At 39.1% G+C, this 14731-nt stretch overlaps 1 protein-coding gene across 4 annotated transcripts in view; it reads right to left on the bottom strand.

The window, feature by feature from the left end:
* Positions 1-295: 295 nt before the first annotated feature.
* Pdk3 (pyruvate dehydrogenase kinase 3) overlaps positions 296-14731 on the bottom strand; it is an 83488-nt gene continuing 69052 nt past the window's right edge. For 2 of the 4 annotated variants that reach the window (XM_055608240.1, XM_055608243.1), the window contains exons 12-13: positions 12299-12450; positions 9822-10501 (exon numbers count right to left, since the gene is read on the bottom strand). In XM_055608240.1, the coding sequence (XP_055464215.1) occupies positions 12315-12450 (136 nt within the window). In that variant the 3' untranslated portion in view covers positions 9822-10501; positions 12299-12314. Of the gene's footprint in view, positions 542-9821; positions 10502-12298; positions 12451-14731 lie in introns of those variants that run through there. The other 2 variants (XM_055608241.1, XM_055608242.1) reach the window with 2 other exon arrangements.

Here is a 14731-nt window from a genome sequence, read left to right as displayed (position 1 = left end):
CTGTATTTAGAAAGTGGGAACAGTTTATGGCTATGCACTTCCTGTGTTTTACCCATAGGATGGATATTCCCTAAAATGTGATTTCAATGTTTTCTGCTCCAGAGAGCCCAAATAATCGATTTTCCCTTTGATCAATCAAAAGAACTTGTCAGTGTTGCATCCCAGGCAACTTGCAAAGGAGCTTCCTGCTGATTATGTATTAAATTTCAGAAACAGAAGGCAAAGTTTATCTATGCAAGAGTGATGAGAATACAGACCACAGAGAGCACAGAAAACAACACACTAATGAGCTGTGAATAACAACTGCCATTTTATTGTTCTGTTACCAGGGTACAGAACTGCCTGTGTGTGGCAGGATCAGTCTGGTTATGACAAACAGATTGCTCAGCAACTCAGGAGGAGTGTGGTCCAAGCCACGCACGTCTTGGTTGTGTTTTTCCAACAGTCACAACACACTTCTTTCCACGGAGCACAATGACAAATGACCCCATCTAGTCATCCTTCATTCATGACAGCAGAACGTATGGCGCTCAGCTTAATCCTACAAAGCACAAGGTTGCTCAGGGACTGTGGCCATATGTGTACATTCATCACTGTAACTAAGTCAACAGAGGCACAGAGTGAAATCAGGTCAGATTGTACTTGTGGGTACAAACTCTGCCACGAATATTGATTCACGTCTAAGTTAATATTTGTCTCCTATCAAAGCAGCAATTATGCCATTGAGACAACACTAATAAGTCAAGGAGTTAAAATGAGAACTTGGCAAAGCATTGAACTTTCCCCTTACACCTCTTTTGCACAGTTCAAGCGTCTCCTAGGCATTCCAAGGTTGTGTTCTAAGTATGGGAAACAGTTCCACGTCAAGCACTTGGGTGGAAAACTGGAACGGCAAATGCTCTTTTTTTTTTTTTTTTTTTTTATAAACCTCAAGCAGCAATTATGATTTCAAATCATGCTAAAGCACAAATTCAGCAGAGATTAAGGTTAGCCATCTGTTTTTTCTAACAGAGTCATTGTTCAGGACTGACTCAGGCACAGCTCGAGCTCTAATTCTGAAGATAGCATTTAGAAAGAAGCATCTGTAACAATGAACATGAGGCAAACCAGGGAGACAATAAAACCCAATTCCTGTAATATGTAGTGTAATTCACAGTAATGTTTCCTGTTTTCAATGGTAGAGGTGGAAGCCAGGCCGCCACACCTACCAGGGAGCTACATCCCCAGAGCTTGAAAATTTGAAGTCAGTGTTTTGCAGATTGTAGGTAAACTTGGCCTTTGCTTTCCACCTGAGGCATGATACACTTAACAGTCTCAAAATATGTTTATTAGTCTAAATCATGTGTCAGTTCTAAGAGGAACTTTTTGAAAAACTTTGTAAAAAGAAACCAAATGACTTTGTGATGTTTCCCCCAAGAAATTTTATAAACACCCACAAGAAAGGGAACAGATACAGGGTCTATTGTTGGGCCTTCTATTTTCCTTTTCTTTTCTTTTTTCTTTCTTTCCTTCTCCTCCTCCTCCTCCTTCTCTTGCTCCTGCTTCTTCTTTTTGTTTTTTTGAGATAAGGTTTCTCTGTATAGCCCTGGCTGTCCTGGAACTCAACTCTGTAGACCAGGCTGGCCTCAAACTTGATATCCACCTGCCTCTGCCTCCCTCTTTACTGTCAGGCAGTCTCAAGTCTTCTCGTGTCCCTATAGTTACAGTCTCCAGCTGTCAATATGCTCAAACATTCTAATTAAACATGTGGGATATTAAGCTCAACATTTAAGATAAAGGCATAAACCAGTTCTTCCTTTATAATTAAAATAAAAGATTGAGGCTTCTCAAAATATTTCAAATGGCAAAAAGAAAATGGAAACTATGGGAAGAGATTCCACAATGTACATATCACATTATTGTCCTAACTGATTTCACACTCTTTCTGGACCTGACATTCAGCATGGCTAAATGATAACTGTCATTGACTTGTCATCACAGTTAATTTTCACAATTTCCTTGTGATTAGCACGTGTCAACATCCAAGAGATGTTCACACTGAATGTTAGCATTCCATTTTTCTCTCTCAAGAAGAATCCAAAGGTAAGATCATTTGAAACATGAAGCAGTTTTGATATTAATATGAATTCTGTTGGAACTGTGCCATTTTTCAATAATTCTGTGCTATCAAGTTGAACTGGAGAGCAGTTAGACCAGTCTCACCAACCAGACTTTGGTATCCTTTCATTGAGTAAACTGTAGTGCCAGCATTGCTTAGTTACCATATGTATGGGATCTTTGATAGTCATAAAAGTTATCCAGAGCATTTAAATCAAAAGGCCTCTTTTAAAAGAAGTAAGAATTATTTAATAGGATGTTCTTTTAAATGAAAGCTCCCCATCTCTAAAGGCGCCAGTTCCAAAGGAACATAGAATCTTCACTGAAAAGACACTAAACAAATGGCCCAACAGAACCAAACTATAGCAGTGTTCTATGAAAATGTCAAAGGGCTTTCGATCTCTGTATCTACCCTACACCACTTATTATGAAAAACAACAAAACAAAACAAGTTTAGGCTTCCTGGGTAAGCTTGTATTGCTGGGGTGACAATACCTTTGAAAGCCTCACTGAGAAATTCAGCCAAGTACCATAATAGTTCCAGATCTTATTGGAGCCCGTTCCCTGAGACAGTGAGAGAAACGTCTCTCCACTCAAGAAGAATTAACACCTAAAATCAATTTGGTCTATGGTTTATCTTTTTCTTTTCTTTTCTTTTCTTTTAAGTGAACGCCTGCCGCAAAGGCACGCCTGGTTGAACGCTTTCATGCACTCTCTCCCGATACTTCACTTAAAGCCACTGTTTGGTAAAGAAATAAAAACATCGAAACATCGTTCTCATGGTTTCTACAAATGAGAATCCTCAGAGAATTCGCTGGAAGGAAACTGTAATTCATTTTTGCAAACTATAATAGGAAAAAAGTTAGAGCAAGCTTAATGAAACCCTGGAGTGATTAGAACTTTTAAAGAATGCAAGTATAATTTGGTACTTTTGAAAAACAGAATGTAAAAAAAAAAAAAAAAAAAAAAAAAAAAAAAAAAAACAAGTCCAAAATACCTCTCTATGTAAATTAAAGCTCAAGCCATGGTATTCAAAATGAAAATGATTTACATAATCTACTATACTCCATGTTTTTTTAGTAATTAACCTTCCTGAGGCTGATTTTGTTCTCCTTACTGTTTGCTTAACTAAAATGCTTAAAATTTCTACAGAATATATTACCCTCTCCATAGATGAATATTATTTTGAACTACAATCTGACAAAAACCTAACTACATTTAATTATGCTTGATTAATCCAAATGTCACTGAGAGATTTATAGAAGATAAGTATTTTTCAGGTTAAGTTCATACTCCTTTTTTCACCATACCCAGCTCAGATCTGCTCTTCCACAGATTTACTATCTCAACTCTCTAGTCTTTTTTAGAAGTCTCAGGAAAAAGTCAATAGTCCTAACTGGACCGGAGATTCCACATATCAAGTTGTATTTCTTTTCACTTCCATGGGACTTGCAAAGAGACTTCCATCAAGGGCTGATAGCACCAACTTTGAATTTGTTGGTACTGTGCCTGTAGTCTCCCACACTTAGGAAGCAAGTATGCTGAGAACTGAGATCAGTTCTGTGACTTGGATAATTTTTTTTTTTTTGTACAGCAAAGTACACCTACAAGATAGCTTGACTCAATTAAAATACCCAAAGGATATTGTGAGATAAGGGGTATTTTTCTTTAATACAGGCATATAACTATAAAAAGTTCGCAGACTTTCAGTACTGATGCTCCAAGGTGATTCTGTTCATAGAAAAGCAGGCAGTTTAAAGGATGAGAAACTGGATCTACTGAGAGACATTATTCAACATGCTCCACCCCTTTCTCCAATCAGTTAAGTCTCCCTCTGCTGGATCACTCAGATCTGCCCCAAGTAGTCAGAGAGATGGTCAAGTCTGCCTTGTGACTCTAACATTCCCTCTAAGGCAAAGTGGATCTTCTACCAGGAAGCTGTGTGTGTGGCATACATGAAGGAACAGCCCATGTTCTGGCCATTTCAAACTGTACCATGGAGATCACAGGGAATTCAAGTCCCTACTACAGAGACAGACGGAAACACAGAAGGAGAGCTTTCTCCAGACTTCTGTGGCCGGAGTACTGCCTTCATTTTGGCAAGTGAATACAGCTAGCTATCCACTGGTAGACTTCAGAGGGAAGCCTTCTTGGCTACTCCTTTCCTCCACCTCTGGAAGGCGCTGAAGTGTCAGACAGGGTCTCCCCCTGACAAGTAGCAACTTTCACTCTAGCCTCTTTATCCTGATGCTTGTGAACTTCTGATGCAAACATTACCACCTTTACTTAGTCTGAAGTGTGCACGAGCCGCGGCATATGTGCCGAGGTCAGTGGACGGCTTGCAGCAGTTGGTTTTCTCCTCCTACCCCGCAGGACATGGGAACTGAACTCAGGTCGTCAGTCTTGGTGGCAGGCAGCTTTACCAGCTCAGCCATCTCGCTGGCCCTGAAATGATCTTTTTGTGAAGTCCTGAAAACATGTATCTGAGCCTGTGGTGTCTGTTACAAAGAATCAAATGACGGCCCTTACTTTTCCATGAGATTTGGCTGTGAAAGCTGGCCCCTCTCAGCACACTACTTGCTCCCTGTTGGCAAGGGAGACAATAACTAGAGTGGGCCTACACCCCTGTTATCTACTGAAGCTATAGAACTAGGACTTCAGCAGGGACCCTGAAGAGCCCAGTGAAGAGAAGACAGATTCTCACAATCCACACTGCTAGATTAAAAGAAACTTGGGGAATGAAGAATACTTCCTTCTCTGAAGAAAACACCGGCCCCTTATGAAGGTGAAGTCTTTCATTTTTCCCTACGGTGCTTGTTTCCCAAGTGAATGACAAAACTACCTTGTCCCTACTAGAACAGACAGTTCATGAGGCAGGGATTTCACTCTGCTTTAAGCACTGTCACACGCACAGCAGTGACTATATAGCATGTGGTAACATATTACTGAAATCCAAGACTGCATTTCATCTTCTATCCCATGACTCCTGTTGTCTGCCACCCTCACTTCTAGTCTTCCTTACTCCAGGATACCTGTGTTCAATCACCTGTTTCACACGAGCACAACCTGAGCCGAAGACTGGCCTCAGTGGAACGACCTGCTTTATGCACAGTTTGCTGGATACCGCAAGGCTATCATTTGTGGTCCTTGATCATTGTATGGAAACTCTGAAGGTGAGACAGTTCACTGCTGGCTGCCAACGAGAATGTTCTGCCTACCGAGGGGAGGAGGTTTCAATCCTACAAGCATTCCAAATACGCCTTCGCCTCATATCTACCTGCAAATACTCTTTCAAAACATTATCTCATGTTCTTTTATAGTAGGGCCCTGACCTACAAACTACTTAAACGTGTATTCACAAATAACAATAAGCCACAGTGAAGACTTTACGCCTTTTTCCTTATATCCTCCCCTCCCTTCTTCTTTGTTCTTTACCTCCCTTGTTCTTTCTTCTCTTCTTTCCTTCCTTCCTGTTTTCTTCTTCTCTTCTACTTCTTTCACAAAGGTTCTCACTATGTTGCCTAAGCTGTCCTTAGAGTCACTCATGTCTTCACCTCCTGCATGCTGGGATTACAGGGGTATATCATCAGGATAAACAAGAGTTTTCTATTTCTTTTTTTATATAAATTTTATTTTTTATATTAATCACAGCTTATTTACTTTGTATCTCAGCCGTAGCCCCCTCCAATGAACCACATTTTTAAATGGTTGACTGAAAAGAAAGAAATCCACAGCAAAGCTCTTAGAATGATCAACACCTTCAGCGACTGTCTACAAATTGCTAATAAAACAAGCTTATACTTCTCTTGATAACTGATAATGCCCTAGTTTGAAGTAGTCTACCATGTTTAATTAATAAATCACTGTCAATGGCTGATAACTTTTCAAGTTCATTAAAATTTCACGTGTCCCTCATTTTCAAACCAGAAGGTACTGATATCTCTAATCAGCATGACAGGAACTGGAGTTAAAAGTTATCTTTTCACCCAGAACAGCAAACAAAATCCTGTATTGATTAAATGGTTAATGGTGCTCTCCTGCTGGCAATATTGGTTCCTTCTGTTTACTAACGTATAGATTATGAAGGACATTATCTTTAAAGTCAATGTTTAAGCATCTGGACCACTAGGAAAGACGACAGAATAAATATATATTTGTGTAAGTGTTTTATCCCCCCTGGCCGGCACACATGTCCAAAAACTGAGCAAAAAGTCATGTATAATGCAATTAATAAAAGCTACATATTTTATGTAGTGTGCCTGACATATTAAGCAAAAGATACACAACTACATTCTGGAAAAACAATGATTTCAGAAACCATAAATTTGGACCAAAAGGCTTAGTCTTCAAAAACAGAAGGCATCAGAGAATAATAAAATAATGAGCCAAGAGAAATAAATTAAAACAAAACCATGACAGAAGTGAAAGCAAGCCACAAGGCCTAGAGAAAAACAGTAGAAAACAAGTTGATGAAACGAGGGTGTGGAGTAAGACTCAGAGAAGAAAAAAAAATCACACATAAAGGAAGAGAAAGAGATGCAAGCCATAAAGAAAGATACATGTGAAAGATGGATAACAGAAAGCTGATTGAGAAATAAATTTCCGAAGAACGCTACAAAATAATACAAAATGTACTAAGGCCTAATATGGGACTTGCTAAAGCTCACTACGTGCCAGAAAAAGCCACAGACAACTTCCTACCCTGAGCTATACTGAAGTGAAGTTACAAAATATCAAGCATAAACATGCAACCATGCCAAGCAAGCAGGTTGTCTACAAGTCTGAAAGAAAAATCCATCTGTACTCCTGGACTTGGAAGCACCAGCAAATATAGACAATAAAGTCTCTGAAGATCTAGGGGGAAGGAATGTGATCCAAGGTTCTGACAGCCAGCCAAGCTATTATTATAAGTAATGGCAATAGAGAGAACTGCAAGAACATCTAATTGAAACTGTAATTGAGTCTACCAAAACACAAAACCATCAACTTCCAAATGTGGAATTTTTGTACAAAAAGGCTGGAAGCAAGCACTGATCTCATGCAAATATAAACTCTAGTCACAACCTGTATTAGTCTAAAGTGTTGTTTTGCAAGGGCAAAAACTGCCTAGTCCACTTGTCTCCTCTAACTGCACCAGAATGGAAATACCACAAAGAAAACCCTTTCCTGAGTGTAACTGTCTGGAATGACAGAAAACTTTTGATTTACAGATGACCCTTGAGGATTAATATGCTCAATACATTCTTCTCAAGGGATCGTTCTAACTGCTTGACATATTGTTCAGAGGACTGGCCCAGGGAAAGGAAGGCCCAAGCATAGACTCTGGTTCTGCTGCTCACCTTCCGTCTCTCCTTGGTATCTATATCTCCTCGGTAAACCACTTAATTGCTTTGGAATGCACAGGAGAAATAAAAACTACTTTGCACACGCCACCTCCTTGCATTGTAAGAAGCACAAGGGGTGCTGGATGTTAAGTTCTTTGGAATCTCTAAGGCGGCTCTAAGACCATGTCAGAGATAGAAAGAAGCCCTTGTATTACGAACCCGAGATTCAGAACCAGAGATTCAGAACCAGAGATTCAGAGACAAAGAAAGAATCAAATGGCTCATGTGGATCCATTTCTAATTCCTGTCACTCCTCCACTTTGGAAAGCCACCTTTTAGCACTAGATAAAAGAAATTCAGTACTGCCACAGCTCTTGACATGAATCATTACCAACTGAGGTTGGGGCTATCTTCTGAAGAATTTAGAAAGATGTTTGCACACCAGCCATTGTAAATTGCTATTACTTTTCATCCTTTGACTCATCAAGTATATATTAAGTACCTACTATGTGCCAGGCACTGTTTCGAAAAGTCTACTCAGGTGACAAATACTTAAAATAGAACAAGAGTATAAACTGAAGGGTATTACAGAGAAATGGGGAAGAATTCAGTTGAAAAGTGGTCAATATAAATTTGTAATATCTGTAGAAATTCATAAAGCACTAGCGGGACATGCTTAAAGTGCAGAGGATCATGCACCGTCAGCAGAAAGGATACATACATGTTCCAGTCAAGGGGAGAATAAACCTTGTGAATGCAGGATGCTCCTGAAAATCTTCTTATTGATGATCCCAAGACAGGAGCAGCTGGTATGTACCAGGCTCAGATGGATATGAGTTAAGCCCAGGAATATTAGAAGACTATGAATTAAATCCTTAAGACATCTAAACAGAAGCCAGCTTTTGAAAAAATGACAAAGGATATGACAAGGTTCTTCTGTATCATAACCAATCCTTACATGGCATTTGATGTGGGAGTGTGGCAATCAATGAGCGGCCCTTAAACAATACAAACAGTGCTGCCACAAGGCAACAAATGCCACCATATAAACCTGTTGCCGCCTTTTTCCTCTAGTCAAACTTGCAAGAGTAAAGGAAGTTGGTTGGAAATCGACTCAGGAAGATATGGAAATACTATCTGGTGTTTATAAGGCAGCCAGGGTCTTTAAACACAAAGGACCATTATCTTCACAGCTTTTCCATCACAAGGAAATAGTCACTGACTTAGACCCGTGACCAACCAGTCTCTCACCAAGCTCTTTTTACCAAGTTTATCAACATGATTTTGTTTGACTCATTACATGTCAGCTCTGTAAGACAACAGGAGCTACCAGGAAGTCAGGTAACACAAGGAAACAGAAAAAAAAAAAAATTCAGATGCGATGCAACTCGTGGAGAGTTACAATTGAGCCCAGTGCAGCTAATCAGAGCAGATCTCTGAGGCAGAAACCTTCATTGTGGTGGCAGTGGGAAAGATGACATTGCTATAGCACAAATGATAAAGGAGTAATGATAAATACAAGCTTAAAAAACATTTTGAGAGGAGTCTTGTTATATAATTCAGGCTATGCTCATGATCCTTCTGCCTCAACATCTGGAGTACTGAGATTGCAGGTGTGTACTACCCTGCCTGGCTACAAATTACATCTTCTAAATCTGGATTCAATATTGAAAAACTGGACAGGAACACTTATACATACAGTAAATGAAATCGATAGTCAATATGTACATGAAAAATATAGTGAAGAGGGAAACACATACAAGGGAGCTGGATAAGTTAGGTATTGGTTTGAATCCAGGCTCTCAGATAGTCTCTATTATTAAGGATACATATCACATCATTTTTCTTTCCTTACCACAAGTTCACTAATTCCCACTTCTAACTGTTTTAGCAAGAGGGTTTATAAAAATCAGATTGAGAGCTGGGTGGAGTGGCACATGCATTTAATCCCAGCTTTTGGGAGGCAGAGGCGGGTGGATCTCTGTGAGTTCAAGGCCAGCCTGGTCTACAGAGTGGGTTCCAGGACAGCCAGGGCTGCACAGGGAAACTCTATCACAATAAAATGAAGCAAATGAACCAAAAATCGAATTGAGTGGGCAGTTCCTAAAACTGACAAAAATAATGACAATGGAAATTATCAAGATCTATATAACATTTTTGAAAATAATGTGACAATCTGTGTTATAGTAAGTCAAGTATATCACACAGGAACCCCTAGTTCCTAAGATGACTACAAAAGGAATTTCGTGTGGCAAAGAGACACAGTACTAGGTTAGTGGGGCTTTCACAGAAACATACAACTGTACTTCTCACTCTTTCTTTACAAGTCTGACATTGACTAGAAGATAGTTTTTCACTTAAAATCTTTCAAACCAAGGTGTTAAGTGAGAAATTCCAAGACAACTTTTAGAGTGCTTTAATCAATGGAACAGAAGTAAGCAAATGAACTTTAAAGTCAAATTAATAGCAATGAACAGGTTCTAACATCAAAATAGCACACCTCAAAATGAGAACACAGTCAGAAGGCTGCAAAAGTCTAAGTCAGAGTGAAGGGGGGATGAACATGGGACAGGAAGAACCCTGGGACCGAATTTTCAAGATGTGCTCCACTGATGCCTTCCACTTCCAGACCTCCCCGGCTCTAGCTAGAGTTTTGGTCACAAACAGCAACAGTAGGAGTTGCTCTATCTGGAATGAGGAAGGAGCTCCAAATCCTGGGAAGACTTCAAACACTAAAACCCATAACAAGCAAGATACAGAGTATAGGGTACAAGAGCGCTAAGGAGTTTCTGTGCTCTTTTGTGATGGGTGCTAATGATGGCACAGCAAGACACCACGACAAACTGCTCCGTTTACAACTTAGTGGAAGATACAACTGAAGTAACTACAGGAAAGGTTCCATAAAAACACTGAGCCAATATAAAGGAAGCAACATATTTAAGCATTGGGAGTAACAATAGTGCCACCAACAAGACCTGTTAGAAATAAGGGTCTTTGGTTGCCTTTGCGAAGATAATCTTTCTTCAGAGATGACCGCAGCACTCATTTTCTAGAAAGTTCTATTAGTCTTGAACTTGTCCCTATGAAGAAAAGAATCCATAGAGAGCTCATCAGTACAGTTTCCTTTATTTTAACCAAAACTTACTCAGAATATTTAGTGATAATTCTAAAACGTTTGCCTTAACTCAGAATTATTTTCTATATTTGCTATAGAAAAAGTGGCATTCCATTACGTATTTAAAATTTGTAACAGTTCTTTACAATCAATTAAAAATTTGATTAGAAATTTGATTAGAAGCTAGGCATGGTGACACATGCCTTTAATCCCAGCATTCAGGAGGTAGAGGCAAGTGGAACTTTGTTAAGTTAGAGGCCAGACTTGTATAAGAGTGATTTACAGGACAGCCAGGGAGAGAGACCCTGCTTCAAAAAAATGTTTGGAACTATGAAATAACTACTAATGCATATGGGATTTCTTCTTTGCCTGAGAAAGTCTCAATTTAGAACAGTGGTGGTGAGGGTTGCAAGCTTTAAATATGCCCCAAAACAACTTATCTGTATACTTCAAAAGAGCAAATTGTATGGTATGTGAATTGTATCTCAATAAAACCACTTTACAAACTAGCTAAAGAATACATTTTTAGACTTCTTTCTATATAAGCACCGACTTTCTCATTCCCACTCCTTTCCTGAGATCATTCCCCAGGTGTTTAACCATTATTCTATTTGTAGAGCTTAACAATTTTAAACTGCCAAGTTGACTATTTAGGATTTCATTTTTGCTAAAATCATTTTGAAAACAAGATGTTAGAAATTAGGATTGATCCTTAGTTAGCATACAATATGTTAAGCTATTTATTGTAAGTCTCACTATGTAACTCTACTTGTCCTGAAACTTTCTATGTATACCAGGGTAGCCTCAAAGTCACAGAGATCCATCTGCCTTTGACTCCTAAGTGCTGGGATTAAAGGCATGAAACACCATGCCCAGCTGGAGTATGGCCTTGAAAACAGCTTTCAGTTAAAACCACCATTTAACCCACCAAATGACTCCTATTAAAGATGCCTTTGGTACTCTCCAAATTACTTCATGTAGCTGAATAATAGTTTGAATTAACTGTGTACACTGATGTCCAACAAGATATTTGGCTTACATACAGACTGAAAATGGGAGTGTAGTAAACTGATCTGATAGAGGCCTTCAAACTAATCAGTTTACCGCTGGCTGAGAATGGGAAATGTGTGTGTGTGTGTGTGTGTGTGTGTGTGTGTGTGTGTCCAACAGAAGGAGACACATCAAGCCTTGCATAGCTAGTCAGAGCACAACTGTTCCCTGGCAAAAATAACCCACTCTGGGAACAACAGATACAGCTTTCTTGTTACTATCATATCACTAATAGTGAATGATCTGATCTCCTTTAAATTTCATGTTTTAAGATGAGTTGTTTCTGCAGGAAAGATTAAACAGCAGCACAGATGTGTTTTATCCTTTATACCACTCATTAGAAAACACCAGCATTTACTATAGGGTATAAAACTGCAAAGCTATGTAAAACATATTTGACTATAAATGGTTCTGTTCTGCTAAAGATCTGAAGAATCAAGGTTTGCATGTTAAGAAGTGTATAAGAAAAAATGTATTTATATATATAGGAAATGGGCATATGTGTATATGTATGTATATATGTATCTATATATCCATTATATGGACACACATATGTAGTGGAAAGTTTTGGTGTCTTTAAAAAGTGTTATGTTATGTAAACATGTTTTTGTTTTGATCTCAGGTGTGGGATGTGGGACTGATTGAGATTGTCCACAGCAGCAGACTATTTGCCTCATGCAGGCTCTGAGAGGGGCTCTTTGCTAGCCCCTACCTCTTTGCTAGGTAGTTTAACTCTGAGGGCTCTGAAGCGGGAATAAATGCCAGAGCCCAGTGAGAGGGATTTCCAAGAAAGAAGGCTGCTGCTGCTCCCCCCTGATGCTCCTCGTTGCTGTTGTTGCAGTTTGATGAGAAGTTGAAGATATCCTGAAACAAAGATAAATGAAGATTGGACTTGCCCCAAGGAACCTGATGACCCTGAACAGCAGTAAGTAGCCAAAGAGAACTAGGTCTCTTCTCCCCACTAACCTTCTTTCTCTCCTACCTGATGTTGGAAGGGATTGCAGTGGAGAAGGGAGGTAGATGCTTTAGAAACAAATAAAATAGTTTTAAAAAGTATGCTAATGGGCTGGAGAGATGGCTCAGTGGTTAAGAGCACTGTCTGCTCTTGCAGAGGTCCTGAGCACAATTCCCAGCAACCATATGGTGGCTCATAACTATCTATAATGAGATCTGGTGCCCTCTTCTGGCCTGCAGGTGTATGTGCAGGCAGAACAATGTCTACATAATAAATAAATAAATAAATAAATAAACAAACAAACAAATCTTTTTTTTTAAAGTATGCTAACATACATGTGACATGCATGTCTATGTATGTGTGTGTGTGAAATGGGTGTGGGTGTGTGTGTGTGTGTGTGTGTGTGTGTATAAGAAAAACACATTAGGGAGAAATAACCAATGTTAAAATAGAATGAAACTATCAATATGAACCTAGGTATGGTATATGGATATATACATACACATATGTGACAGTTGTGTTCAGAACTTCTGTCCAGAAGAAGGGCTTAGGAGAGGTCTAATGAGCACCTAGCACCCAAATTCAGCTGTTTAATATCTGTTAAAAAGAACTATGAAATAGCTGATTCTAGGATAGGGGCATAGAAGGTGAAAGATGAGCTTGGGATATAATGTTGCACAAGAAAGTAGGACAACTTTCCCAAATTACTGCATTTTTGTCAATGGAACACAGAAAACCAAGCTCAAAATAACTCCTATTATCCAACTCCCATTATGCCAACTTAAGCAACAAAAAGGATAGTGACTGCTACATGCGATAACATGAATGGATTTCACAGTGGACAAAGATGACAAGGGTCAATATTTACATGTGATTTTTGTTCTATGTTTTTTTTTTTTTTTTTTTTAAAAAGTACCTCCAGTGATGGTCAGAAAACCTCTTCTATGGTAGAGAGGAGAACAATGTGGTTAGAAAGGAGTCTTCCAGGGTGTTGGAAATAGAGATGTAAATGTGTGTCAAGCCATAGACTTAAGATTTGTAGACATTCCTAATATATGTTATACTTCAGTAAAAAAGTGCTGACTATAATGCATAAAACAATACAACACCTTTAAATCTACACTGCTCAAAAACAAAAGGCAAGAAACGTATGTCCCAACTTTTACGGCAGCGGTTCTCAACATGGGGGTCAACCACCAAGGGTGTCAAATGACCTTTTCACACAGGTCACCTAAGACCACCAGAAAACCCAGATAATCACATCATGTTTCATAACAGTAGCAAAATAAAGTTATGAAGTAGCAACAAAAATAATTTTATGGTTGATGGTCACCATGACATGAACTGTATGAAAGGGTCACAGCATTAAGGGAGGTTGAGAAGCACTGCTATAAACAAATCAGATAGCCATTACCTAATTTATGGTCTACCCTACCATCACCAATAATTGATCGAGCAGAAATCATGAGTCATACATATAATTCTGCAACAGTACTGATGAAGTATTCCAGTAAACAACATTAAAAAGCTCCACTGATCAAAGAGCGAGCAACCGAGTTTATGATAGAGGCAGCCCCTGATTCCTTCACTCAGAGATCCACATGGAGACTGAGCTGCCAATCGGCCACATCTGAGCAGGGGGTCTAGGTCCTCTCTATGCATGGTCCTCGGCTGGTGGGGCTCCTGTCCCCTCCATGTCCCTCTATCCCCACACCCTTCTTATTCCATAAGACTTCCTGCGCTCTGCCCAAAGTTTGGCAGTTGAGTCTTAGCACCTGCTCCAATCCTCCCCACACAACCCACAGAGGAAAAGGAATCCAGGCAGTCCTGATGAGACTTAACAAGCTATGGGTAGGTAGCAATGGTGGAGAACACCGCTTTTCAGTGTATAGGGAGGAAGAGAGAGGGAGGGTGGGGCTGGGGGGAGAAATTGAAGGAGGAGGCTTCAAACAATATATAATGAAAAAATTGTGAAAAAAATTTAAAAGGCTCCACTGAGAGCCTTTATAACAACTTCTGCTTTCTATCAAATATGGAAATAATGAACAAACTAAATAATACTTCAGAAAAGAACTAAACAAATCAAGGTGGTAATGTTTTCTGACATGGTCTTTCAACCACAGCACTTTCTTTTTTTCTATTATTATTATTATTATTATTATTATTATTATTATTATTATTATTATTATT

This window comes from Psammomys obesus, unplaced genomic scaffold, assembly GCF_907164565.1.
Source record: "Psammomys obesus unplaced genomic scaffold, mPsaObe1.curated_primary_1811, whole genome shotgun sequence".
In the NCBI taxonomy this organism is placed as follows: domain Eukaryota; kingdom Metazoa; phylum Chordata; class Mammalia; order Rodentia; family Muridae; genus Psammomys; species Psammomys obesus.
The sequence above is the reverse complement of the archived record's forward strand: the minus strand, read 5'-3'. Positions and strand labels throughout refer to the sequence as shown.